A 25,433-nucleotide genomic window follows, 5' to 3' on the forward strand; every position below is an offset into this window, starting at 1 on the left:
CATCACCTACAGACAGGTTGGTGGGATTAAAGTGGTGTAAAACATAAATTGCTAAACTGAATCATTTTGGATCAGGTCTGTATCTAATCATATAGCTAAATTGAATGATAATAGATGGAGTGGTGGGATTACAGTACGACACAGTGTAGAACTTAAATTTAACTACCCTGAATCATATTGGATTGGGCCTGAATCGACTCGTAATGGCACTGGACCAAATAATACTGAACTGATTTAAATTGTTACTTGTTTAAGTATATTATATCATATAATACGTATCGAAATGTGTATCATATCATCTGAAAGAGGGAGATTCACGTCCCTTGTGTATGGAATTTGACAAGCATCATAAGATCTAATTACTGCATTTGTCAGCATCATAAGATCTAATTACTGCAGCACTACAAGGAATATCGCAAGTATTTTCATTTTCCTTAAATCATGTATATATCAGTGCATCTTGATCGACAAAGTGCCCTAGAAATTCATTTGTTAACACACCACCTTTAACCATCTTTAGTAATGTTCATGTAAAGCTACTTACTGCATGGGAAAATAATACTTCTGTCTATTATTGTTATGCCCAAATCATCCAAATTCTGTTAAAAGCTGAAACGTTATAATTACAGAAAACTGCAAATCATTTTATAAAGTAAAAACTGATCCAAAATGAGTACTGCTTAGTGTTCACCACACAGCCGCCACCATTTTGACTGTGATGTCAAGTGTGTTTAGTTTGGAAAACTCTTCGCCTGGAAATTCCCGATTGGGCTATACAGATCCCAGACGGAAAGTTTTCTTTCTCCCTGAGCTCTGTGTTCAGTGGAATGCAGCGAGCCCAAGCATTTTATGGCTGATAAGAAATCACTTGTGTATGACAGCAGCACCCCCTGGTGCTCATAAGAAAATCACTTCAAGGAGAAGCAGCTCCCTTAATGCCTTAGGAAAAGATGACAAAGCAAGGCGTAGGCACAGAAGTATGCAGGATTTACTGTATTTTCACCATTTAATGGATTTAACATATTTCTTCAGTTGCATTGCAAATTCTGCTTGTACATGCTTAGTATCAGTTATGATTATTGCTTATTTATTGTAGCTAATATCAGCTACGGGAGCATCTTTTGCTACACCTGGACCTATTATTTTCCACCCATATAAAAATACAGTTCATTTCAGAACATATGCATAATAATGATCTTAGAAAAGTCTGATCTCTAGCAGCTCAGCTCAAGAAAGTGCTGTTACCTGGTGAGATGATCAGTGACCCACGATCTTTGTGATTATTATTTGGGACTATTCCATTTTAGCCTTTTTTGACAAAAATACTGATATCAAAGCTCTGAATATCAACCAAAAAAAAGGGTTTTTTTTTCTCAACCACCTGTATTTTTTTTTAGTTAGTTTAGAGAGCTGCAACCTGTTATAGCCTATACAGTATATAATATACAGTATGTAGGAATAAACTATGGTGGGGTGTAATGTTACAGGAAAATAATCAACAACAGGGTGTTGTGATGCAGCATGATTCAAAGCAAAGTTACTGTACTCTAAAGCTGATTATTTTCCCATAACAGAATGTCCCAATATGATTTATTCCTCTTATACCCACAGCAAATTGCCAGTGATTACTATTTTTCATTTATTAATGAATGACATATCATACTTTTTATCCATAGTTATCTTTAATGTTGGGGAACGTCTCAGAGACAAGTTAGTTCCTATTGTCATTTAACCTTATAGCAGCTATAACCAGTTGTTCCCTCACTAGCCTCTGTCTTTTTTTTTCTTCTTTTTTAATAAGACAAAAAACACACGCTTTCATGTTACCAAGAAGCTGGAATACGCAATTTTGTGTCTTGTGGTGAAATATACATTAATACACTGTATTAGAAAATCTGACAAATCCAATCCAGAGTTTCAGGCAGATATCAGCCCAGATATTAGGTTGATCATCTCTTTCTAGCTGATAATCTTAGATTGTATTCTGTCTCATTTGGTGTTTGCCTTATTCATTAATATTAAATGTGAAGCTCTAGACTTTCTCCACTTGTTTACTTCTTCAATCTTTCTTTCTCTTTCTCTGTCTGTAGGAGAAGCGGATAGCATCTCTGGATGCGGCTAATGCTCGGTTGATGAGTGCTCTGTCTCAGCTGAAGGAACGCTACAGCATGCAGACACGCAACGGCATCTCGCCCACCAACCCCAGCAAACTGCAGATCACCGAGAACGGCGAGTTCCGCAACAGCAGCAACTGCTAGCAACGACACAACACCCTGTTGGGTACAAGGGCTACGGGTAAAATAAATGAATAAACAACACACACACACACACACACACACAGTGGAAAACAATCTGGACTCTCTGGACTTCAACTAAAACACTCGCTCTTAAATCTGATGGCAGAACTTGTTGTGGGAAATGTAACATTTTTGGCTTTAGATTTCAGAATGAATGATGGACAAGTTTAATCAGTCTTACATTTGTTAGTAGTACAAAATAACCAGAAAACCAGGTGTATGAAACCTAGTGATCAGATCAGAGCTTTCTTAGTAGACATAACGTCTGTTGTATGCTTCGCTGACTCGTGTGTTTTTATATGAACAAGACAAGCAAAGACGACAAACTGGATGCCTGAAGACTGAACTTGGTTGTGAAAGTGTGCTTTTAATTTGAAAGTTTGCAGCACGCTAATAATACAAATGTATATTATTATTATTATTATTATTATTATTATTATTATTATTTGTTGAAGCACTTTATTTAAGTGTTTTTGATTTATATGATTTCTGGTAGGCCAAATGGTTCCTTTTTGATACATTTGTACATGTTCATGTGTTTTCTTTTCTTACCTACGACCTTTTTTTGCATGTCTCAAAGCTACCAGAGCTAGCAGTAGCACAAAAACATCTTGTTGTTTTTTTTGTTTGTTTGTGTTGCTAAGGAGAGATCTTTAATTCCTTGTTTTTTGGGGGGTTTTTTTGCCAATTTTTGTACATAGTTTAATTTGAGTTGGTTTGTATTGTTGATGTACATAAAACATACACTATGACTTTTTTTTTTTTTAGCAGAGCAGAGGGATATTTTGTACAGTGTATATTCCTGTTCCTATTCCTGTGTTAAATTCCTCAGTTTTGCGTTAAACGTGTCAGGCTTCGGCTGTAAATTCAGGTGCCGCTTCTAGAAACAGCAGAGCTCTGAGAAACTTTGCGCACGCATTCCTCACTCATAACGTTACTCTCGAGCTGTGGCTGTGCTGTGGCGTGGGTAGACATAAAAATACGCTTAGCAATGTTGTTCTTGTGTAGGGAGAAAACAGAAATCATTTCCCCTTGATTTAATGCATCAGTGTTTAACCATTATGCACTTTCTAGCAGTAGGGATATGCTCCTTAACCAAAAAAACCCTAAAAAACAAACAAAAAAAACACAACATATTGTAATAGAGACTATCCATGGACACACAAATAAACGTGTAGCATTGAAGGCGAGAGAGGAAATGAAGAAGGCCGTACATATTATTCGGCCCCCCTCAGGTCCAGCTTGTGTTCTTCCAGTCTTAATAGCACCTGTTCTCACAGTTTATTTGAACGCAGCATGACATTAAATCTGCAGGCTCTCCACCCTGCTGAGGAGTGCTCTGTCTCTTCTGCAGAAAAATACCAATTTTACTGCGTCGAGTTTTTAGCCAAGGGAACTAGGATTTCTGACGGTTTCGTAGTGGTATTTATATGACTGTTTTAGGGAGAGAATGAACAAAATTATGGGGAAATAAATAAAAAAAATCACAAATTGTGGTTTCTTGAACTCCCACAGTTTTTATGGATTCCTTAAAATTACCCACCTGACTTGTAGTTATGAATTTGTGTTTAATTTATGATTTAATTTATCGCCAAGGTCATGTATTCTATTTATTTCTATGTGCGTTTGGTTCGAGTGGCCCCAAACGTTTTAGAGCATTCCTGTTTATTGAGGTGTGAATGATATGATGGATGTCAAGTAGCTGAGATCACAGACACTGGATTCTCAGTATTGCAGGAATTTCACTGTTCTGATAAGTGGTCTTAATGTGCCCCTTCTCTTACATTAAACACCCCTCCATCCCTTAACTACTAAGCTTGATACTCAGATATTTTGTTTACAGAGATTAGAAATTGTGTTATATATAAAATATTATAATATAATATATATAAAAAAAAAACATTGCACATAAGCTTCCTCTGTCCTAATTCCCTGTTGAAGGCAATAGTGCTACAAACACACACGCACACACACACACACACACACGCAGCATAACGTATTTCAATGATCCTGTTCTGCCACCTTGTGCACGGTGTCTTCATTTACAAGGTAAAGCAGCCATAACAACTTTCTTCATCTATTTTCTCGTTTCTGGCATGCAAAAAAGCTCAACTTTGTGGTTTTTTTTTCTAACATCTCACAAAGCCTTTTATATGTATGTTTAAGAGTAAAATTTGCTCCATGTAAATACATCGAGAAAAAATAAACATACTAGTATATGAAGAGTCATTTGTGTTAAAGAGAATGTTCAGTGCAATTAATGTACAATTGCCACTAGAATTATTAAAGTTTATTTAGCTATTTCAAAGTTCTGCCAGTGTCATTTTTTTCATTGCAATGCACAACTAAAATGCAGAATTGAAGCCAGGCCGCAGCGGTATGAGCGCTGTGACCTAACCACTAGTCGTCCAGGGACCATTACAAGAATGTAAGAATATGCATACTAAAAAAGGTGCGCATTAAAGTATGCACTCCAAGCAATTTCAGTGTCTTTTTTCCTTTTTAAATTTCAATATTTCTCTTAGTGTTCTAATAAAACAGTAATTTCTCCAGTTTCAGGATTTATGGTTTGACAGCAATTGTAGATTTTATTTTATTATTTATCTTTTTATTTTTTATTGCTTTGTTCTTTATACATTGTTAAGATAATCTGGGTGTTACTAATACAAACAAACCAAAAAAATCATATTATGATTGAAATAACAAATAAACCCCAAAACAAAAAAATATGCTAAAACAAGTATGCGTAGTGAGAAAGTGTGAAAAAAAGTATGCCTACTAAAATTAAGGCTGCATGAAAGTATGATATCAAAACAGTTTCATCATCTTTTTTATTTTAAAAATATATATTTTGTTACATACATTGTAAAGTGACATGGGTGTTTGTAAGGTCCCATATATATTTAACACACAAAATGCCAAAATATAGAATTAGAGTTCATTTGAAACAAAATGCAGCATAAAAATTGTGTGCAGAATAATTAATCAACTTAATAGACAAGGAATGCAAAATAATTATGCATACTACACAGTAAGTGTGCACACACAAAAGAAGTGTGGGAAATATGCATGGTTAAAAGACAAGAATGTAGATATGTATACACGGAAAATAAATATACACAAAATTGTGCAATCAGTACACACAAACACACTTGCTGCTTCCACACTTGTCAGATTCAACAACACTGTGATCAATACAAAGAGGATGCTAAAGATGACTGAATGAAAGTTTACACAATAAAGCTCTCTCCTCAAAGGAAGCACAAATGGCAAGATATTAATTCAATTAAAATATGCATAGTCCAAAAGTATACATACCCAAAATAAATAAGCATGCATACTCAAAAAATAAGTATGCATACTTAATTTTTGAGTATGCATACTAGTTTTTTAAGTATGCATACTATGCATACTAATTTTTTGAGTATCCATACTCATTTTTTAAGTATGCATACATTTTTTTGTTGTTTTAAAGTTTTCATTAAATTATTATCTTGCTATTCTCATATTCATATAAAATAATGCACAAAAATATACAAAATAAGCAGGCATGCAGAATCCACCATGCTACTTTCTCCTTAGTTTTGATCCACGTTCGTGACAAAGGTCAGCCTGGGCAGAAGGACGTGAGGAAGTGATTTTTGCTATTATACATAGACCTCAATCATGTAAAAGCGATGAAAACTAATTTCAGTATTTATGTTACTGTCTATTAGAACAGCAATTTTTACAGTTGTCAGGATTCATGGTTTGTCAGCAGTTTTCGATTTCTTTTTCTTTTATTTATCAATGTATTATAAGTATTTTTGTTGCGTTGTATCATATACATTTTTAAGCGAATTTGGGTGTTAGTACCACAAACAAACAAACCAAAAAATAGTATTAATGAAAGAAAGAACAAATAAACACAAAAACAAAAAACATGCTAAAAAAAAACTATGCATAGTCAGAAAGTGTTAAAAAATGTATGCCTACTAAAAATGAAGTCTGCATGAAAGTTTGAGATCAAATCAGTTTCATTATCTTTTTTTATTTTGAAAATATATATTTTTTGTTACTTATCTGGTATTTGTTTGTTTGTGACATGGGTGTTTCTAAGGTGCCATATAAATTTAATACACAAAACGACAAAGAAATAAATATGCATTCTAAAAATAAGCATATAGAATTAGAGTGCATGGTTAAAAGACAAGAATGTAGATATGTATACTCGGAAAATAAATATACACAAAATTGTGCAATCAGTACACACAAACACACTTGCTGCTTCCACGCTTGTCAGATTCAACAACACTGTGATCAATACAAAGAGGATGCTAAAGATGACTGAATGAAAGTTTACACAATAAAGCTCTCTCCTCAAAGGAAGCACAAATGGCAAGATATTAATTCAATTAAAATATGCATAGTCCAAAAGTATACATACCCAAAATAATAATAATAAATACTTATTTTTTTAGTATGCATACTTATTTTTTGAGTATGCATACTCAAAAAATAAGTATGCATACTTAATTTTTGAGTATGCATACTAGTTTTTTAAGTATGCATACTATGCATACTAATTTTTTAAGTATGCATACTTATTTTTTAGGTATGCATACATACATGTTTTCATTAAATTATTATCTTGCTATTATCATATGCATATAAAATAATGCACAAAAATATACAAAATAAGCAGGCATGCAGAATCCACCATGCTACTTTCTCCTTAGTTTTGATCCACGTTAGTGACAAAGGTCAACCTGGGCAGAAGGACGTGAGGAAGTGAAAGTAGTCAAAAAAGTATACATACCTAAAATAAATAAGTATGCATACTCAAAAAATATGTATGCATACTTAATTTTTGAGTGTGCATACTATTTCTTTGAGTATGCATACTTTTTTTTTGAGTATGCATACTTTTGTTTTTAGTTTTTAATTTTTAATTAAATTATTATCTTGCTATTCTCATATATATTGGAATGCACAGAAATGTGCAAAATAAGCAGGCATGCAGCATCCAGTATGCTACTTTCTCCTGAGTTTTGAGGAGGTTTTGTCTCCTTAGTTTCAGAGGTCAACCTGGCCTTAAGGAGGTGAGGAAATGATTTGTGTTGATATTATATGTAAAAGCAACATACCAAACACCAAACAATCACGATAAAGAGGTTACCTGAAGATGACTGAATGAATGAAGTATGTTCTCTACTCAAAGAAAGCATCAACAGCAAGACACTTCTTTAAATAAAGCATGTATTCTTTAAAATAAACATGCAGCAAAAAATAAATATGAATTTTCTTGTATGTGTTTTTATATGCAGTTATCAGTCATGTAAACAAAATTTAAAATAATTTTCAATATTTCTGTTTCTGTTCTAGTTGAACAGTAACTGCCCAGTTTTCAGGATTTATTGTTTATCAAAAGTTTTTATGCATCAAAATAACAGAAATTTCTTCGTCATTTTCTGCAGATACATTATAGACGTAATGAACACGTATTTTAAAACACAAACTGAAGCAAAACATTTTTTTTACTTACAATTTTTTTTATTTTTCTCTATAAAGCAGCATGAAACTTTATTCCATCATCATTATCAGCATTTTCATAAACTGGTCAGTAAAACTGTCCAAAAGCTCAGGCACAATGCTTCAATCAAGTTTTTCTTCAATCTGTTAAAACGCTGCTTATTTAATTCTGAAAGAAAAGATAATCATTTTATACAAGGTAATAACACAAAAAATGTCCTTTCAGTTATGACTGGTTAATGGAGCTTGTTTCACCACTCCTTGGGTATGAAGCATTCACTACAAAAATAATATCTGCGCAAGTGAAGGTAACTTGAACGAAAGATAGGTTCTCTAATATTTCTCATCATGAGATTATCATGACATAAATATAAGAAATTAAACCCATTTATAGACTTATTTACCAATTACAAGCTTAAAAATCTCTTACTCTATTGGCAGATAATTTTGTTTCTTTCCAGAAATAAACACTTCAAATTTGAAATGAGTTCAAATGTCTAGAAATAGGCTTCATAATCTTATATTTATATTCATAACATATTTATACTTGTCAAATAAAGAGAACTATTAGTTGCCTATATTCATGTTTTTACTTGCTAAGATATTAATTTTTGCAGAAGGGTATAAAATTTTTTTCTTTAAATCGTGTCATGTATCCATGGTACTTCTGCTCTTCAGCTTAACTGTACCTTAAAATGTATAATAACCCCTGAGTCTGAAACAGGATTAAGATACACTACACAAAAATACAGATTCAGACTAGTGCTGTAGAAACAATTAATAAAAAAAAAAAAAAAAAAACAACAAAGTCTCAGTGCAGTTAAGTTTAAAACTGTTAGAGAACTAACATACACAAGTTGTTAAAAAAAATTTTATTAGAACATTCAATACAATTGACAATTGACAATTTTAGAATAAAATATATTAATCTTTGATGTTTATGCTTAAAAATCTCGTACAGTAGCTTAAGCTTTTTTCAGTAGCTATCAGTGACTAATCACGAATTTTGTAGCAACAGGATTTTTTTCCCTGAACTTAAATCTTAAACAATGAATATTCATAATTCTCAATTGTTCAAGTAAATGTACCTTATATTTCTTTCAGACCATACATTCAGCGTTGTGTGTTGTGTGTGTGTGTGTGTGTGTGTGTGTGTGTGTGTGGAGAGATGATCACACCCTGGCAGTAATGGCCTGCAGGCTGCTGGTCCTCTTTAGGATGTTGGGGACGAACAGCAGACCTGATGCTCTCTCGATGCTGTCAATGGGCACCAGGAAGCGCTCGAGTGGGATCTTCTCATCGACGGGTGTGTTGGGCATCACGTAGGATCGCAGTTCCACCTCGCCACGCTTCTTCTCCAGAATCACAACCTTAAAGAAATGCGTGGGAACTGCCACATGGTTCTTCCCGATCACCTGATACTTTACATACATCTTCCCATCAGGCTCCTGCCTGAGAAAAGCACAAAGTCTGGATTAATGCCACAATGCTGCACAACCTGCATCTATTTTCTCACGTTTATTAATAGAAGCATGAACACATGAGGAAGAAGTATTCATTTAAAGGAGCAGTTTGTCATTTTTAAAGCCCTTTAACACCTGAGAAGTAACTTTTGATAAGTTTATTCAATCGTGTCACTATATCTTGCTCTCATTGTGTCAATGTTCAAAACAAGCGGATAGAAGTTTGTAAAATGTGCAAAATTCTAAAAGTCATAGCATCCAAGTGTACAAGTATATGTATGCTTGTGGAGCATCTTAAATGTGTAGCTCCCTTAAAATAATGATACAAAATACCCATACATACACAAAATATAAGTATACAAAACGAGGATGCATACTAAAAATATAGGCTAAATAATTACATACACTTAAAATGCATATAATAATTATACATTTATATAAATAGATAGTATACACACTTACGATGAGAATGCAAAATAAGTATGCATACTTAAACAAGTGTGCAAAATAAATAGGTATGCTAAAAGTAAATATGTCTGCAAAATAATATATACTTAAAAAACTATGTTGCAAAATAAATATGTATATTAAAAAAATAAGTAAGAAAGCATGCAGACAAAATCCAGTATGCTTCTTATTCAATAGTTTTGCTTCTTTTCTTTTTTTTTTTTTACCGTGAGGAAGCTCTATTCTTTTATGTGTATCTATAAGTTCAGTTTAAATCAGTCAATTCTAAACTTTTATAAACTTTCTAAACAATTATAAACATGGATTTTGAGTGCATCATTTTAGTCGTCACTCATATCTGAGCATGAGTCAATTACTAGTAGTGTGAAGCATACTAGACGTGATTACCCTGACTTCCTATCTTTCCAAATATTATAAGTCTCAGTCCATCTCCTAAAATGTTGGCACATTTGCATTTTCCTATAATTAAACTACAAGCAGTGATGATGGCTTGAGGTTAGTGGCAGTAACTGTCGCATACCTGGGCAGATAAAGCGGCCCTGAGCACACGTACACGTTCTCGTAGTGTTTAGTGAGAGAGCGGCAGTACTTCTCCAAATTGTTCCACGCATTCTGGTTTAGGTGAGGATTCTGTGGAAAGATCAGACAAATATCAAAATCTGGAATATATAACATCTAGCCCTTAAGCTTTTATTTTCAACTCTAAAGCAAATTGCTATTGCGAAATCCATCACAATACAAGTGCATAAACAAAGACTGAACAATATGGACAAAGTGTCGTGTGAGCAAAAATCTAGTTGATTAAACGTTCAGAATCAGGAATTAAAATAAATGTTTGTAATAAAAATAGGTTTTAATATTACTGAATTGTTTGTATTCCTGACACTACAATACAGGGTGTCTCAAAAGTCTCCATACACAGGGGACGATGTATGCCAGCACCATGTCCGTTGTGCCTTCATCAGTTGATGTTAGTGGATCTCCACTCCTCAGTTGGTCTGCAACACTTCCAGTCATTTTAATTTGTTAATAAGACTGACAACAGTGGCGTGTGTGATGTGCTTGCCATGTTTCCTGTTAAAGTCCAACGCAATCTTGTGACAACTTCCCAATCCAGCCATGAGAATGATTTCAATACATTCTTCTTTTGTCAAAGGCGTTCTTAAAGGCTATCTGAAAAAGAATATATATATAATATATATATAATATAAACTATATAAGTATGAAAAATTTTGGAAGACATTTTGCTAAAAAGTGTTCATTTCCCCTATGTATGGAGACTTTTGGGACACCCTGTATATTACATCCTACATCTCCTACATTTCCTTTCAGTCTTGAGCTCATATTTTAAACAAAAATAGTGTTAAAAAAAATCTCATGTTGTGAGGCGCTGAATCCAAATTGGAACTCAAACCTGTTTTTCCAAAATGTCTTTAACAGTATACATATAAACTGCTTTTCAAAGGTAACAACACTACAGTGAATTTCCAGAAGCCAAGCGAGAGAATCTTTGATGCGATATGGTTAACAAATTGTACAGCATTATTTTTTTAAAAAAACCAAAATTCTGTCCATTTTTCGGGTCAGGAGAATGCGATAATTCATTAACAGATCCACAGAAACACATATTTGTTGTTTCTGAGAATGTACAGTGTAATCACAGTGCACAAAACAACAATGTGAACATTGAAAAGTGGGCTTATAATAATGCAGACTCGCAGCTATGGTCCTGGAGTACCTCCTGTCCTGCAGGTTATAGGTCATTTTCACACTTGCGTGTCTTTTTTTCCCCAAACTCTGTGCCATTTGCTCTGAAAATTCAGTACGATTGGTGTGTGAAAGCTGTTTTGAAGCCTGGGAGTGGACTTGAGAACCCTGGTTTTCTTGAAAAGGGTGATCTGTGGATCGCAACCACTGAACCATGGTGCAGTCTGTATCAGGAGTGGGAGCTCTTTGTTCTCAATACTGCTCGCTGAGTAATGTGATTTGTGATGGTATGGAAAGGGTTGTTATGATCAGAGAGGAGGACAGAAGGTCTTACTGACATATAAAACCAGACCTTTATAGGATTAGAGCACTGTAATTAGCTCACCTTTGCTGTGCAGGTGTTTGCACTGAGAGCACCGCAACAAAAGCATGTCTCATGTCAGCATGCAAGGCTAAAAAAAAAAAAAATCTAGTAGGAGAAAGGCTCACTGTTTGGATCCAAAAGTGCTCTTTACAACCTGAGTGCTGGTACCGAAGGTAAATTTATAAAAGGAAATGGATGAAATTTTTTTGAAAATCTGCGTGCACAAAAGTGACATATAGAATTGTGCAATCGATTCCCAATTCTTCTATCTGAAATAAAAAACCTGCAGTTATAAGCTCCTCCTCCACACGAGACTTGAATCTGTACTGGGTGAAGACTCAAATGTTTGGGCCAAGTGTAAACACGCCCTTAGTGTTTTCTCAAAACACCGTCAACTATATTCATTCTACAATATTCATTAGATTCAACTAATCAGCTTATTATCAACCCTCTGAGCAGAAGTGTGTGTGTGAGAGAGAGAGAGAGAGAGAGAGAGAGAGAGCAGGAAAAACACTACACTGAGCAGGACAGGGGACACTCCAGGATCAGAGCTGGTCAGCATTGCTCTAGTCCACAGGTTCTCAACCCTGCTCCTGGAGTACCTCTGTCCTTCACATTTTAAAGTTTTCCCTGCTCTAACACACCCACCTCCACTTAGGAAGAGCTGTTAATTAGCTGATTAGTTATAATGATAATGTTAGGTGTGCTGGGAGCAGGGACAACACTAAACTGTGCAGGACATGGGGTAGTCCAGGGTCAGAGCTGGTCACCATTGCGCTAGTCAGTGAGTGGATGAGGCAGGACCTGCGGTGCCACGTTGCTGAGGTAGAAAGTGTCATCCATGGCCTTCTGGCTCCATTTATGATTCGCAGCGGCGGCCAGATGTCCCCTGTCAAAGCCACTCCCCTTGTAGTCGCTGTTCGTCGCTCGGTGGTACACATGCACCGAATCATCCTCCTTAAAGTCGCACAGCTTCCGGTCGGATGTTCCGCTCAGAGTGTCCGCGCTGAGCTGCTCGATCACCCAGGCCGGCGTCCTGCTCCGCGGATCGTAACAGGTGACATAAGACTCCCGCGATCTGATGTGCGACAGAGACGGGAAGCCGTATTTAACCGCCGCCGTGGACTTGCTCGGGGTTAACTGACCATGCTGATACGGGATTATTTCAGACGCTGCGTTCACGCTTGGCATCGGGATGACGGGGATTCTCTGGAGGAGGCCATCTTCAGGGCGAAGGCGGTTTGAAGCGCTGCTCAGAGCGACACCGACACCGACACCGGCGCCGACTGCCAAGGACACTCCGGAAATGACCCACCGCGAACAAAACAGGCGCTGCATCGTTCACCTTTACAACCTGCAGCCTGTTTACTACAATAAAGTGCCTTAAGAGTTGTTATTATTATTATTATTATTATTATTATTATTATTATTATTACTGTTTTAATCTTATCTATAAACTCATTTTAACCAGTTCGCTATCTCTTCGCTTAAATTCAACGTGCGTCCAACAGCAGATACATTAAGCCGGTTAACCTCTTCGAGTTTGGTCGCAGGCTTATGACGTCATGCCATTTCTTAAAGTGGTACAACTACTTGAACGTTTTCCCTGAAAATAATAAATTACCACTCAAAAACACTACAGAAGTATGTCCATGGATGTACAGGGAATGTTTTCTTTATGGTTATGTTTTTGAACTGTATATAAACGTGTTGTAATAATCTGTTTGATATTATTAGTGGTAATTATGTACTGATTTGTGGTAACTGTGTACTGATCAGACATTTCCAATTTTCTGTACAGTACTGATGTCAGAGCTTTGGGTACCGGCCCATACCTGGTGCCAGTCTTTTTTTTTTTTTTTAACTGAGTAGACTCTCTGCAAGCTTTAAAGCAATGTGAACAAGATGAACGAGTTCTAAAATGTGTGCCCATCAATATAACATGGCATAAAATTCATTGGTCTGATCAGAAAATTCACTCATTCTGCTTCAGTAAGTGCTTTATCCTGGTCAGGGTCACAGAGGATCTGGAAGCAATCCCAGGAGCACTGAGCATGAGGCAGGAATACACCCTGAGTGGGAAGCCAGTCAATCGCAGGACATGATGCACACACTCATTCACACCTAGTGGAAATTTAGAGTAGCCAGTCCACATACTGGCAGGTTTTTGGGAGACCAGTTCTATGGGAAACCAGAGAACCCGCGGGAAACCCATACAGACACAGGAAGAAGAACATGGGAATATTCAGAATATTCAGAAAATATGTCGAATCCAATGTGATATGTAGAGTTTTCAGGCCTGTGCCCACCATGATACCTGCTATCGGATCAGTAGGCCCACATTGCTAATTCTAAAATCACAGTCTTATAACACTGTAATATAAATTTTCATAGAAAAGAAACCAAAACCAAAGATTCAATTTCAATATATTAAAATATTATAGTCAGTAAACCTTGGGGGTTATTGTTGAATGTTACTGAAAAACAATCAGTTATCTCACATCACATCTGTTAAACGCGTGTAATCAGAATTGCTGTACACACCCTTAGAAAACCCCCACTTTGTCTGGTTAAAGGTTCCACCTGGAAAGAATTCTAAAAAAAAAAATAATAATAATAATTAAAAAAACAAAGAAGAAGAAGGAAAAAACGAGCACCATCTTTTGTGAGGACCTACAGGTTCTCCCACAACCCTCCCAAGAACCATTTAGCGTGCTAGATCAAATGCAGTTGTAAGCCTTTATCTTGTCTTTCATGCAATATAATTTATGTATATTCTGTTTCTATTATAGCATACAGTTCAGTTCTCTGTTGCATATTATGATGCTGCTCTCTTTTTTTAGGACCAGCAGAACCCTTCACCTGGGATTAGCAGTGCTGACTAAAAAGTGTCACTTTCTCTCTGTGCAGGTGGCTTTATGCATTTTATCATGCTCAGCATGTCTGAGTCTGTGGTCATCATACCCCAGTAATTGTTCATTGCAAAGCAAAGCCAGGAATCTAACATTAATCAACACTTCTAATGCAGCTTTCAGCATTTAATAATATGTTTGCGAAGCACCTTTCTGAAACTCAAGGTCGCTTCACAGAAAACCAAGAAGAAACTATAACAAATCACGTGGAAAAAAAAAAAACGCTTATGGACACTAATGGAGTAACTTCAGCAGCTACTTTTAGAGTTTTGGAGGTTGTGGGTGATGACTACAGATGAGCACACTCTATGTAACCATGTTATCGAAATTTGCAAATTTTTAAAAATAATATAAAAAAAGAATTTAAACTTTTTTTTAAGTTAAAATATACATGGCACTGCCACTGGTCTACTTCAAAGGGCCATTTGTTGGCCTAAGGTAGTGGTCAAGAGCAACACAAAGTTAAGCATGGCAGTTATTTAATGCTAGTGTATACAGAAAGGATATTTATTCCAAAATATTGTAAGTTTAAAATAAAAAAAAAAACAGTCACTCCTTTTCTGTGTCTCTTCTCAAGTATTTCATTTGAGAAAATGATCATTCCTCCAGTTCTTTAAAAGAGAAATTACATGCTGTCCTGGTGTAGAGTAACAAACCAGTGGTGAGTTTTATTGCTAGCATATACATATATTATCAGCGTAGTCAAAGCTGAGATCATGCTAGGGAAAAAACTGACTATAGGTGTGTGAATACATGTATGTTACAACAAGAAGAGGACCAAGAGTTGATCCCTGAGGCACTCCTTGAGTAACAGGGACTGAAAATAAATGGTTTCCAATTGTAATTACTGTATATCAGTGATATATGATGTAGCCCAAACCAGGGCTATGCCAGCATTGCTAATAGAGGAGAGACAGGACTGAAAATTCTTAGCTTTTTTACAAACAGCACTAAGGTCAATGAAAAACTGGTCTTTTTTGGTCTTACTGGCCATGGTTTTGGAATGGGATGTCCAACAAGCTCATATACTGTAGGTGTGAGGGTCAGGTGTTCACATTCTTTCAGCCATACAGTGTAGATTAAATTATTTTATATCACAACACTGTTGAATTTCAAATCTGATTGGTCAGAAGCTGTTGATTTTTTTTTCCCCTATAAAAGCAGCTCTGACAAGAGTGCAGGCTGTAAGGCAAATCACAGGTTTATATTTATAATGGTATATAAGGCATTCTTTCTGATAAGTTATTGATTCCATAGTAACAGCTAAATGACAGGGACTTGTATGCTGGATGCACCACATAATCTAATTCTAATAATAAACAAATTATTTAACAAAGATTGAATAATCATTAATCATAAATCATTGATATTGTGAAGATTTCTGTAAGGAGATGCTTATTTACCATTTATGGACAGAGTCTCCAGTGTCAGCGCTTTGTGAGAGTAAGTAAAGTATTTGTGTCTTGCAGTTTCTCTGTAATATGACAAACTACATTTTTTAACAAAATTATTAACTTCAAGAAAGAGAGAAAAATGAGAGACTGGTATAACATAACTTGAAATGTACGTTTCACAACATTAAATGTTACTATAAACACATAAAAAGCATCACACTGCCACTTAAATGACATATAGGTGGATCATCTGTTTGTAATGTGTCAGGGTTTAAAATAAAGGACATTCACCACTTGATGTGTGCTTTCTGATTGTCAAGATTTTATTCTTTGGAATGCTGACAGTACACTTTCAGTCAGCTAGTTGTTCCATCATGATCAGGAAAGCCCAAAAGCAAAGCCTGTAAAGGTGTGAAAATACAACAACGTCTGTTTACCTTCATTTACAGCAGCCGAACTTGGTGCACGTGCCACTAACACATTGTAATACTCTAATCCACTTTGTTACCACAGTGATCTAGACCGACATTGACTGGGATGAAAACTGTATCACACTTCCTGTTTATAATGTCATGTTAAAAACATGGCAACAGAATGAGGGCCTTTACTCAACCGACCAACCAACAGTGTCATCGCTTTTCTCACAGCACATCATTTACTGTATGTTATCATTGTGCTGTTGTCTGTTATTAATTTGTCAGATAATCTAATGTAGTTGGTTATGTTTTTTGGCTTTTGAGCTTTGGTTACAGCAGTGATGTCACCAATCAAACAATGACGGCTGGACTGAATGAGGCCCTTGAAAGTTTATCAGGACCAAGTGTACATGATCTATGCATGCTGGCATCCATGTGTGAGGCTTAAATGGAGCTAAAGCTGGGTACCTTGTTGATCCATTTAGCTTTTATTTTCCTTTATATGCTAGAACGGTATAAGTGGAGGAACATTCCAAAGCATCAGAAGTATCATGATATGAAATAAATGTACTGATGTGATTATTTCAGTTTGAACTGCAATAAAAGGCTTTGTTATATCTTTATAACATTTACTCGGAACAAAAATAATTTCTACAAAAAAATAATAAATGAACATTTAATTCATTTACAATAATTTAAACTTTCTCTTTCAGGTAGATAGATAAAGATTTTCAAATTTGGGCATATTATATATATTAATACTTACCTCCTTCTGGATTCCATACATAAACATAATCTCGAACACAAACTACACCGATATTCTCTCCTTTAGCAGCACAGACACTTAACACCTTTTCATCATGTCTATTCAGGTCAACTGCATGAAAACAGACACCAAAGGAAATGCGAAAAATATTTTATAAAGAAATTTTCAGAAGAAGTGTAAATAACCTTGGCCTGAGAAGGCTTGTATAATAAACGCCGCTGTTCAGAAACCCCAGATAAGTGCAGTGCCTGAATCTCAGTGAGCTTAGTGACAACTCACAACTACAAGAGTGACAAACAAAGAAAAAAACAATAATTCTATACGCATCTTCTATATATATATACATATATATATATACACTTTTCTTTAGAGTGATTTTCTCTTTCTTATTTCGTTTTGTTTCATAGTTCATACTTCTCTCTGCTCAGGCGTTCAGGGATGCAAGGAGATGAGCAAGCAGCTTCTCATCTGTGTGAAGGCGACTATAACCTGGGACTGCACACTGCCCTAAAAACATACTCCGGCCCAGAAGATCTCAGCACCGTGAGGCCCGCTCAGGGCTGCAGGGGCTGCAGCGACCCCTCCTCTGTCCGCATGGTTCAGTCCGAGGCAGGCTGACAGAGCGGGACTGAGGCTTAGGGCCGAGGTTTAGGACCGAGGCGAGCACTAGAGCACTAGGCACTGGCTTTGAGCACGCTGTTGACGAGGAAGCAGAGCAGCACAGTCAGGAGGCTGAGGTAGCAGGCAGGACTGCCATTGCAGCCTTTCTCACCATCGCAGCGCGCCTGCTCACACAGGACACCCTTGAAGTCAGGCGGACAAATGCACTTCTGGTTCTGAAAACAAGTCCCACCATTCAGACAGAGCAGAAGCTCGTCATCGCAGACGTTTTCTAAAGAAGGAGGAAGGAGGAAGGAGGAAAGAGGCGATTAATGACAGAGAAGTTGTTAGGTTTTACATGTCCAATTTTAGCCCATTACATGCACAGAAATGGATTCTTATCCTACCATCAGATAAGCTTTTTGGAAAAATTGTGTTTTTAGGACAAGACAAGTTACTCATCCCAACTAAATTCATCTTCAGCTTCCTACCTTCCTAAATGCCCACTAAACCATTGCTTATTTTAAATCATTATGCAAGTCGCTCTGACTTACGGACACAGCCTTGTTTCCAGTTGTATCCAGGCAGGCAGTCTTCACACTTCTGGCCTGTGGTGCCTTCTCGACACTGACAGAAACCTGTTTCATTGCAGCGAGCATGTAAGGAGCCCAGCTGATTGCAGTTACACTCTATGGAAGAGTAAGCCAACGTTAGCTCAATTCAATTTAAAACGAGTTTGTCCTCAATAGCGCTGCACAATTTATCATATTTTATCCTTTTATACCTCCAGTTTTTCAATTAAAACATATTATTCAACTAGTACAAATTGTTCTTTATCTACAGTGAATGGGAAAAGCTTCACAGTTATGAGTGTTGAATGTAAGTCTGAACCCACTGATGCATCCTGGGAGATTAATGGGTTAATCTTAATCACAAATTTTGTCTTTCTTTGTTAATTAAACCCCTTAAACTAACAGAACCATTTGAAATTCCATTTTTACATTACATTAAATTCCTCGCTCTCATAACTACACATTTTTTCTATTAGTTCTACTGAAGTTATTAAATAATTCCAAGTTGTTACTGAATAACTGAAAAATAAACTGTGACCTTAAGAGGTTAAACATAATCAACTTCCATATTGGTGAGTTTAGCAAAAATTGTTAGAATGAATATGGAAGTCTGTCAGCTGTAACTGTTATGTAGATCTGTTTAAAGATTGCACGTGCAGCTTACATGTTAGTTTTAGTGGTGTCTTATTGTTCTTTAGCCTACATGCATGCCCTGGAACACCTGACTTTATTCCCTCTTGATCAGCAGATGAATTTAAACAGGTGCACAAGAAGCCCTACTTAGTTTTAACTAATGTGCAGGATGAGAAAGCTGGATTTAGCACAACACCCTGAAGCAATATGCTGATGGATGTACAAAGTCTCCAGATTCACACAGCATTATCTCAGAGCATGCTGCTGTATTTTGTACAACTATTTCATCTATCAAGGTGACATCTTTTTGTTTTAGTCTTGGGTTTTTAAAAAGATTTAGGTTTGTTTAGCCTTTGTGCTCTGATTCCTAGGCGAGGCTTGTTAGTCTGGCAGTGACAGAGTGCCAGTGAACAAACTGTCTTGTGTACAGGAGCTGTAATGTGTATAAAGGCCTGTCCATTTTATTGGATTGTTAGTATGTGGGTTTATTCTCTCCAGCAGAGGTCAGTCTGTCATTGTGCCATTCAATATCTCTGACAGTTGAACAATAAGCTAGAGCAGCACTTCTGTACCCAGGACCAACATCACCAACATCATGGCCAGCATTAAGAATATCAGTCATTCATAAAACATAGTAATTTTCACAATTTCACTTAACTGATCACAGAAATATGACTAGGAAGTTAGATTTATACTCCGTACTGGATTTTTTTATTTTTACTGGATGGCTCTGCAATTTATAGCACAGCACTCTTGAATTATTGAATCTGATTGGTCAGAAGGTGTTGATTAATTTTCTATAACAGCTGCAATTCAAATCACAGGTTTATATCAATACGCTCATTGTAATTTTATCATTTATATAGTAAAAACTCATTCACAGGGACTTGTACGGCAGACATCCCACATAATCTAAAGCCAATAATAAATAGATTGTTATTTAACAGCTCTGCTGAGGCTATCTGTAAAAAGACATTTATGAAAGAAAATTTCAGTCACTGTTAGTGCTTTCAGGTAAAGCTGAGGTAAAAGTTTCCACGGCAGGGAAAATCTTCCAGAGAGAGGCTTTATGGGAGAGAAAGAGGGGGAGAAAAGGTGAAGAAAGGACTGCTTATAGGTGCTATAACATAAATGATAACAGGAACTAACTTGCTTTGTGGACGTTCCACAACATTAAACACAACTATAAGCAATTAATTAATTGTAGGGTATGTCGTTCTTTACCAAATAAACAGTTGTAATCATTGGCACATTGCAGTGGCATGAAAGGAAAAAACACTTCAGGATGTGCATTTATTGAAAAATAATCAACTTCATGGTGCTAAACATTAACTTCGCTTTGACACTGACACTACCGTGATTATTGATTATTTTCCAATAACAGCATGTGGTGTTGTGTTTTGTTCCTTATTTAATCGTAAGTTAAAATTAGTTTTAAATTGGCTTCACTGAAATAATGTGGACAGCCAAAAGGAAGACTAAGGAAGATGGAAAAGGAATGGTAGTAATTTGGTAAGTCACTGATGCAGAACCATTTTCTCCCCTGATTACTCTGGTTTAAGTGAAAGAGGGAAAGGAGGTACTCTCCAGACATTTCTCTAACAGCTGGTTAATTTAATATTTCAGCTCACACTTGGACAACAGACTTTAGAGATTAACCTCTTGAACTTCCAAAGACCCATCAGTGAGTACAGATTTACATTCCTCGGTTTCACTGCAGTTAAACAAATAATAAGAGGATTTTAAATAAAAAAAATAAACTTTAAGTGGTCAAGCACTGACCTATACAAACATTCTCATCATCCAGCTCGGCTGAAGCGTTCCTGAAGTATCCAAGGCGACAGTGCTGGCAGTTCTGCCCTCTAGTGTTGTGTTTGCAGCTTACACAAGTTACAATGTTGATAAAGTCAATATAGCTGCAGCGGTTTGAGTGACCGTAGCACTCACAGTCTGGTAGAGTAGAGAGGAGAGAGGTGTTAGTACAAGGAAAGGAGAGTGATATGGAGGAAAAGACAGCGGGCAGTGTAGTAGGAGATCATGGTTATCACTGGGGTCCTATTATAGTGAGAAAGAAAAAAAAACTTATTTGCGTATTCAACAGTGTGACATTATTATACTGCTACAGCTACACAAAACTGTTTGTAATAATTTTAATCAGTAATCAGTTTTATTTCAAAAGTGCACATCAAGGCATGCAAATGCATTTTTAAATAAATTTCAAAAGCCAATTTACAGCTCTTTTTAGTGGAAAGTTTGGTGATTTACTAAGCCAAGATTTCCACTTTTTTAGTGTTTTGGTGCTCAGGGACTATGAATAATTGATATGATGTTTTAAAGATGCTGGCGACATGAGGACCTGCTGTGGCGCAGTCCACCCAGCTGTGGGGTGATGGCAACAGCAAGTAATGAAATATAAATGCTCAATTACTCCGTAGATCGGCAAAGGGACCAAACAATGTTTCACGATCTTTAGCAAGACAGGCAGGCTAAAGCGCTTTCGCACGGAAAACACTTTTCATACAGCTGCAGGGAAATCCTTGCGTTATCTTACACAAGACACCAATACATCCAATACATCTAAGTCAGCTCACCTTATCAGACAAACCAGAGCATGCAGTACAGAAATGAAAAGAAAAAATTGTGAAGATGAAGAATTTAATAAAGAAAGGCACTTTTTTCCACAGTTTCCAATATCACTGTGTCCCATTAACTTGAAGGCACCGGACTTTATCACCAAATGTCTCAAAGATGTTGTCAAACAAAGCAAGGATTCGATTCTCTTTATCTTGAGATATTGTCTTACCTTCAAATCTGACATATGCTATCCTCGTCAACTGAGTTCTTGGCCCACCAGGTATCAAAAGCCTTTGAATGACTTTGGAATGAAATCAAGTACCATTAAATTGACTCCCTTCAGGGAATCGACTAAAACTATAAAGATAAATATTGTTGGCACAAATGCACTAAGAGGGTGAAATCCAAAACAATATTGGTGCTCCAAACACAAGCTACACAGAAAATCATGGTGTAGGATTTCTATATACAGATCTAGTTATGTCTAATCTTACCCAATGCTTTAGCTTTACTAAATCTACTTCTAAGAATCACAGATATTCCAGCACATGTGCAGTTTATTTGCAGTTTCTATAGTTTGTACAGATGCTTTATCCATACTTATGCTTAATTTGGAATAAATAACTAGAAAAAGCTTTATTTTTCTTTTATATGTGAACTAAATAATGATTAGTAGGAAACATTCCATGGTTTCATAATTTTTTAACTAGTCAGGTTTTTCTTTACTATATTGCAGTGTTAATCACATAAAGTGACTGATAGCATAACACTAGCTGACTAGCTAGCATTGTTTCAAGGTATGCAGAATTAGTACCTAATATCATTCAGCTCCTTAAATTTAGACATCTGGCTACTGCTTTTTTTTTCTTTTTTTTAACTCTTCAATTATTGCCGAAAATTAGCTCTAAAATGAGTGGAATATCTGTGTAACACAGTTAGCTTGTGTAACTTAAGAGTACGACATTTCTAATTACAAATCTATAGCCGTAGACACGTAGTACACACACTGCCACAGATGATACACTGTCTGTTTTTGGATACCTTTTTTCCCATGCTCTTTCCTCTCATAATCTTTTTCCTTATTTTTTTCCATCTCTTTCTTTTCCTCTTTGGAATGCTTGCTCTTTCCCACTTTGTGAGTCTCAGTGTCCTCCTTAGTATTTGCAGATACTGTTTGCACCAGAAAGATCACCACAGCACAGACAACACATCAAATTTCATGTATTTCACTTTATTTTATTCAGTACTGAATGGGTATGCATACCAACTAGGTTGACAAAAATACAATATGCCTAAAGATACTGTACAAGATGTTCTGCCAAAATGCTTTACATTTATTTTGAGCTTTAGCCACAAACATTCTAAGAGTATCTGGGGTCAGTGTAATTGCAATAAGGGAATGTACCTGGCTTCTTTTTCTCTTTGCCTTGGTTTCCTGTTTTAGCAGTTTCTGACTTCTCTTTTTCATCAATAGGTGGCATATCACTCTTCCCTTGTTTAGCCTTAGGAAGAAGTGCATCAGGAAGAAGTGCATCAGGAAGGGAAACAGCTTTAGATGTGGGACCTACAGAATCAAGTGGAGGAGATTCAGGCGCAGAGGCCTCCAGAGAAGGTGCATCCGGAGGAAGAGCTTCAGGGGGAGGAGCAGGTTCACGAGAATTAGATTTAGATACAGGAATTTGAGGAGGCCCTTCAGGTGCAGCAACTTCAGGAGGAGATTCAGGTGCAGAAGCTTCAGGTAGAGTCATATCAGGAGGAGAAGCTTCAGGTACAGCAACTTCAGGAGCTTTAGGTTCAGGTGCAAGGGCTTCCAAAGTGAGACCATCAGGTGAAGATGCCTTTGGGGAAGAAGCATCAAGAGGAACAGTCTCAGCAGATTCCGGTGCAGGAATTACAGGCAAACCTATTGGAGGTACTGTACGAGGAGCAGGTGAAGGCGTATTTTTAGCAGGGGCCACTGCTTTGGTTGTTGAGGCGGCACTAGGTCCCTGAATGACATCATCACGAGCCAATGTTATTGCATCTGTCGATAAAGAGACAATTTCAGTTACAAGGGCAATCCCACCAGTTGCTGGAATAATTGTGCCATTCATCTCATTCGTTGTTTGTGCAACTTCATCAGTTGCCAGAGAGGCAGAAATAGTTGTGGGAACAGCAGCATCCATTGCTGAGGCAATCACATCATCTGCTGGAGTGAGCACATCATTTGCTCGAGCAACAGCTTCTGTCATCAAGGACACTGCGCGAGTTGAAGGAGAAACTTTATTTATAACTGCCGTTACTGTATCAGTTGCTGGAACAGTTCCATCTGTTACCACCAGAGCTGCACCACGATCAGAAACAATTGGATCTGCTTCCACAGTCGGTGTTTGGACATCAGTGACTGTAGCTGCAATAAAGGACAGTTGGATGACTGCATTTGGTGTTGACGAAGCTGCATCTGTTGGTGTGACTGCGGTTGTTATCTGAGAAACTCCATGAGATACTCCAGCAGCAAGTGTACTGAGCAACCGAGAGCTTGGGTCACTTGCTTGATTTCGTGAGGTAGTCGTTTCTCGGTTCAACACTGCAGTTGTTGCTGTGACATCATCTGTCGCATTGACAGCCGTGTCAGATACTGCAGTGACCACATCCGATGCTGAGGTAGCTGTAACATTGTACAAACCACAGATAGTCAAAGAGCTAATATTTCTGCCTAGCTACTGTCACTATAGAAACCCATGGTCCGACAGTGCTGCCTTTAGGGTGTATATATTCGACGTAATGGATGAAATTGCACTGGTTCAACCTTTGCCATTTCTACTTCAGCAGAAATGGGATACACGTGCCCTGATAGCATCACTACACCAACCCCCCTACCCCTTCCCTCCATGCACACACAACCCCATCCTACTCAAGGACAGGTCTTACCGCTCCTTCCTGTTATGGTTTCATGTATCTATCTCACTCCATGGGTTCAATAAATTGGCCCTTTTTTTTTGGTGTCCCTCACCATGACCTGGCCTCTTTTCTCTTATGAAATATTTAGCAGCAGTTCATTCAATCGCTATTCAAAAATAGATCTGAAACGATTTAGCTTTGGCCTTTCAGCTGAGCCCCACCTGCCACACAGCAAGCTCTTAGAAGTCATTGTGTTTCACAATAATAGAGTATTTAATGATTTATCGCCCACGGTGGCTGATTGTGTTCTGAAGCAGTACGATGGCTGTGAAACACACAGGTGGATGCTGATAAACACCTGGGTGTAAGAGAAAAAATGGCTGATCCAGTGGCAAAGCATGATGGTGAACTGGTTTTAGGACAGGCCAAATAAATATTATGGCACTTCGTTGGAGTCAACATTCTTTTCTTTTCTACACCTGCAGGGTCACAGGGGTGCGGTATAAGCAACAGAGGAGCTTGCTTTAAGGTAATTAACTGACTATTTTTAGTGGTTATCTTGTTTATCATTGCATTCAATAAATATCCACAGTGTATGATTCATATGCTGATGACTTCCCATAACTAACTAAATGCATGGGAAAAAAACAACACCAGATGGTATAGAGATGCTTCAAAATATTCAATTCTACTTGTACTACTTGTGCCTACTTACGTAATGCACAAAGAGTATCTGAGACTTGATTGGAACTGCAGTGTGACTAAAGCCCTATTTGGATAGGATTAGTTTTATGTGGGGAGATGAGATAATCTAATTTTCACAGGAGTATCTCTGACATTTTAGTCCCATCCAGATCTGCCATGTCAGTGACAATT

The 25,433-nt window shown here is 36.9% G+C and overlaps 3 protein-coding genes across 10 annotated transcripts in view; 1 reads left to right on the forward strand and 2 right to left on the reverse strand.

Moving 5' to 3' along the window:
- Positions 1–4,605, forward strand: part of dab2ipa (DAB2 interacting protein a) — a 111,545-nt gene extending 106,940 nt beyond the window's left edge. For all 8 annotated transcript variants that reach the window (XM_026928085.3, XM_053235872.1, XM_034306538.2 and 5 more), the window contains one exon: positions 2,091–4,605. In XM_026928085.3, the coding sequence (XP_026783886.3) occupies positions 2,091–2,258 (168 nt within the window). In that variant the 3' untranslated portion in view covers positions 2,259–4,605. The remainder of the gene's footprint in view (positions 1–2,090) is intronic.
- A 3,202-nt stretch (positions 4,606–7,807) lies between these two features.
- On the reverse strand, positions 7,808–13,364 carry endog (endonuclease G). Its single transcript, XM_026927926.3, has 3 exons — positions 12,615–13,364; positions 10,260–10,369; positions 7,808–9,260 (listed from the first exon to the last, which is right to left on the reverse strand). The coding sequence occupies exons 1-3, from the start codon at positions 13,146–13,148 to the stop codon at positions 8,981–8,983; spliced, it is 924 nt and encodes a 307-aa protein (XP_026783727.3). The 5' UTR covers positions 13,149–13,364; the 3' UTR covers positions 7,808–8,980.
- A 2,779-nt stretch (positions 13,365–16,143) lies between these two features.
- Positions 16,144–25,433, reverse strand: part of ntng2a (netrin g2a) — a 67,332-nt gene continuing 58,042 nt past the window's right edge. Inside the window, exons 6-8 of the mRNA XM_026928569.3 lie at positions 20,886–21,053; positions 18,453–18,587; positions 16,144–18,190 (exon numbers count right to left, since the gene is read on the reverse strand). Coding sequence (XP_026784370.1) covers positions 17,973–18,190; positions 18,453–18,587; positions 20,886–21,053 — 521 coding nt within the window. The 3' untranslated portion in view covers positions 16,144–17,972. The remainder of the gene's footprint in view (positions 18,191–18,452; positions 18,588–20,885; positions 21,054–25,433) is intronic.

This window comes from Pangasianodon hypophthalmus, chromosome 8, assembly GCF_027358585.1.
Source record: "Pangasianodon hypophthalmus isolate fPanHyp1 chromosome 8, fPanHyp1.pri, whole genome shotgun sequence".
Lineage (NCBI taxonomy): Eukaryota > Metazoa > Chordata > Actinopteri > Siluriformes > Pangasiidae > Pangasianodon > Pangasianodon hypophthalmus.

Coding starts and splice junctions, on each gene's coding strand:
- endog (XM_026927926.3), bottom strand. CDS start 13,148: ATGCAGCGCCTGTTTTGTTCGCGGTGGGTCATTTCCGGAGTGTCCTTG. Junction 10,370..12,614: donor TCAGCAACGTGGCACCGCAG/GTCCTGCCTCAT, acceptor ATCTTTCCACAG/AATCCTCACCTAAACCAGAA. Junction 9,261..10,259: donor GGGCCGCTTTATCTGCCCAG/GTATGCGACAGT, acceptor TGCTTTTCTCAG/GCAGGAGCCTGATGGGAAGA.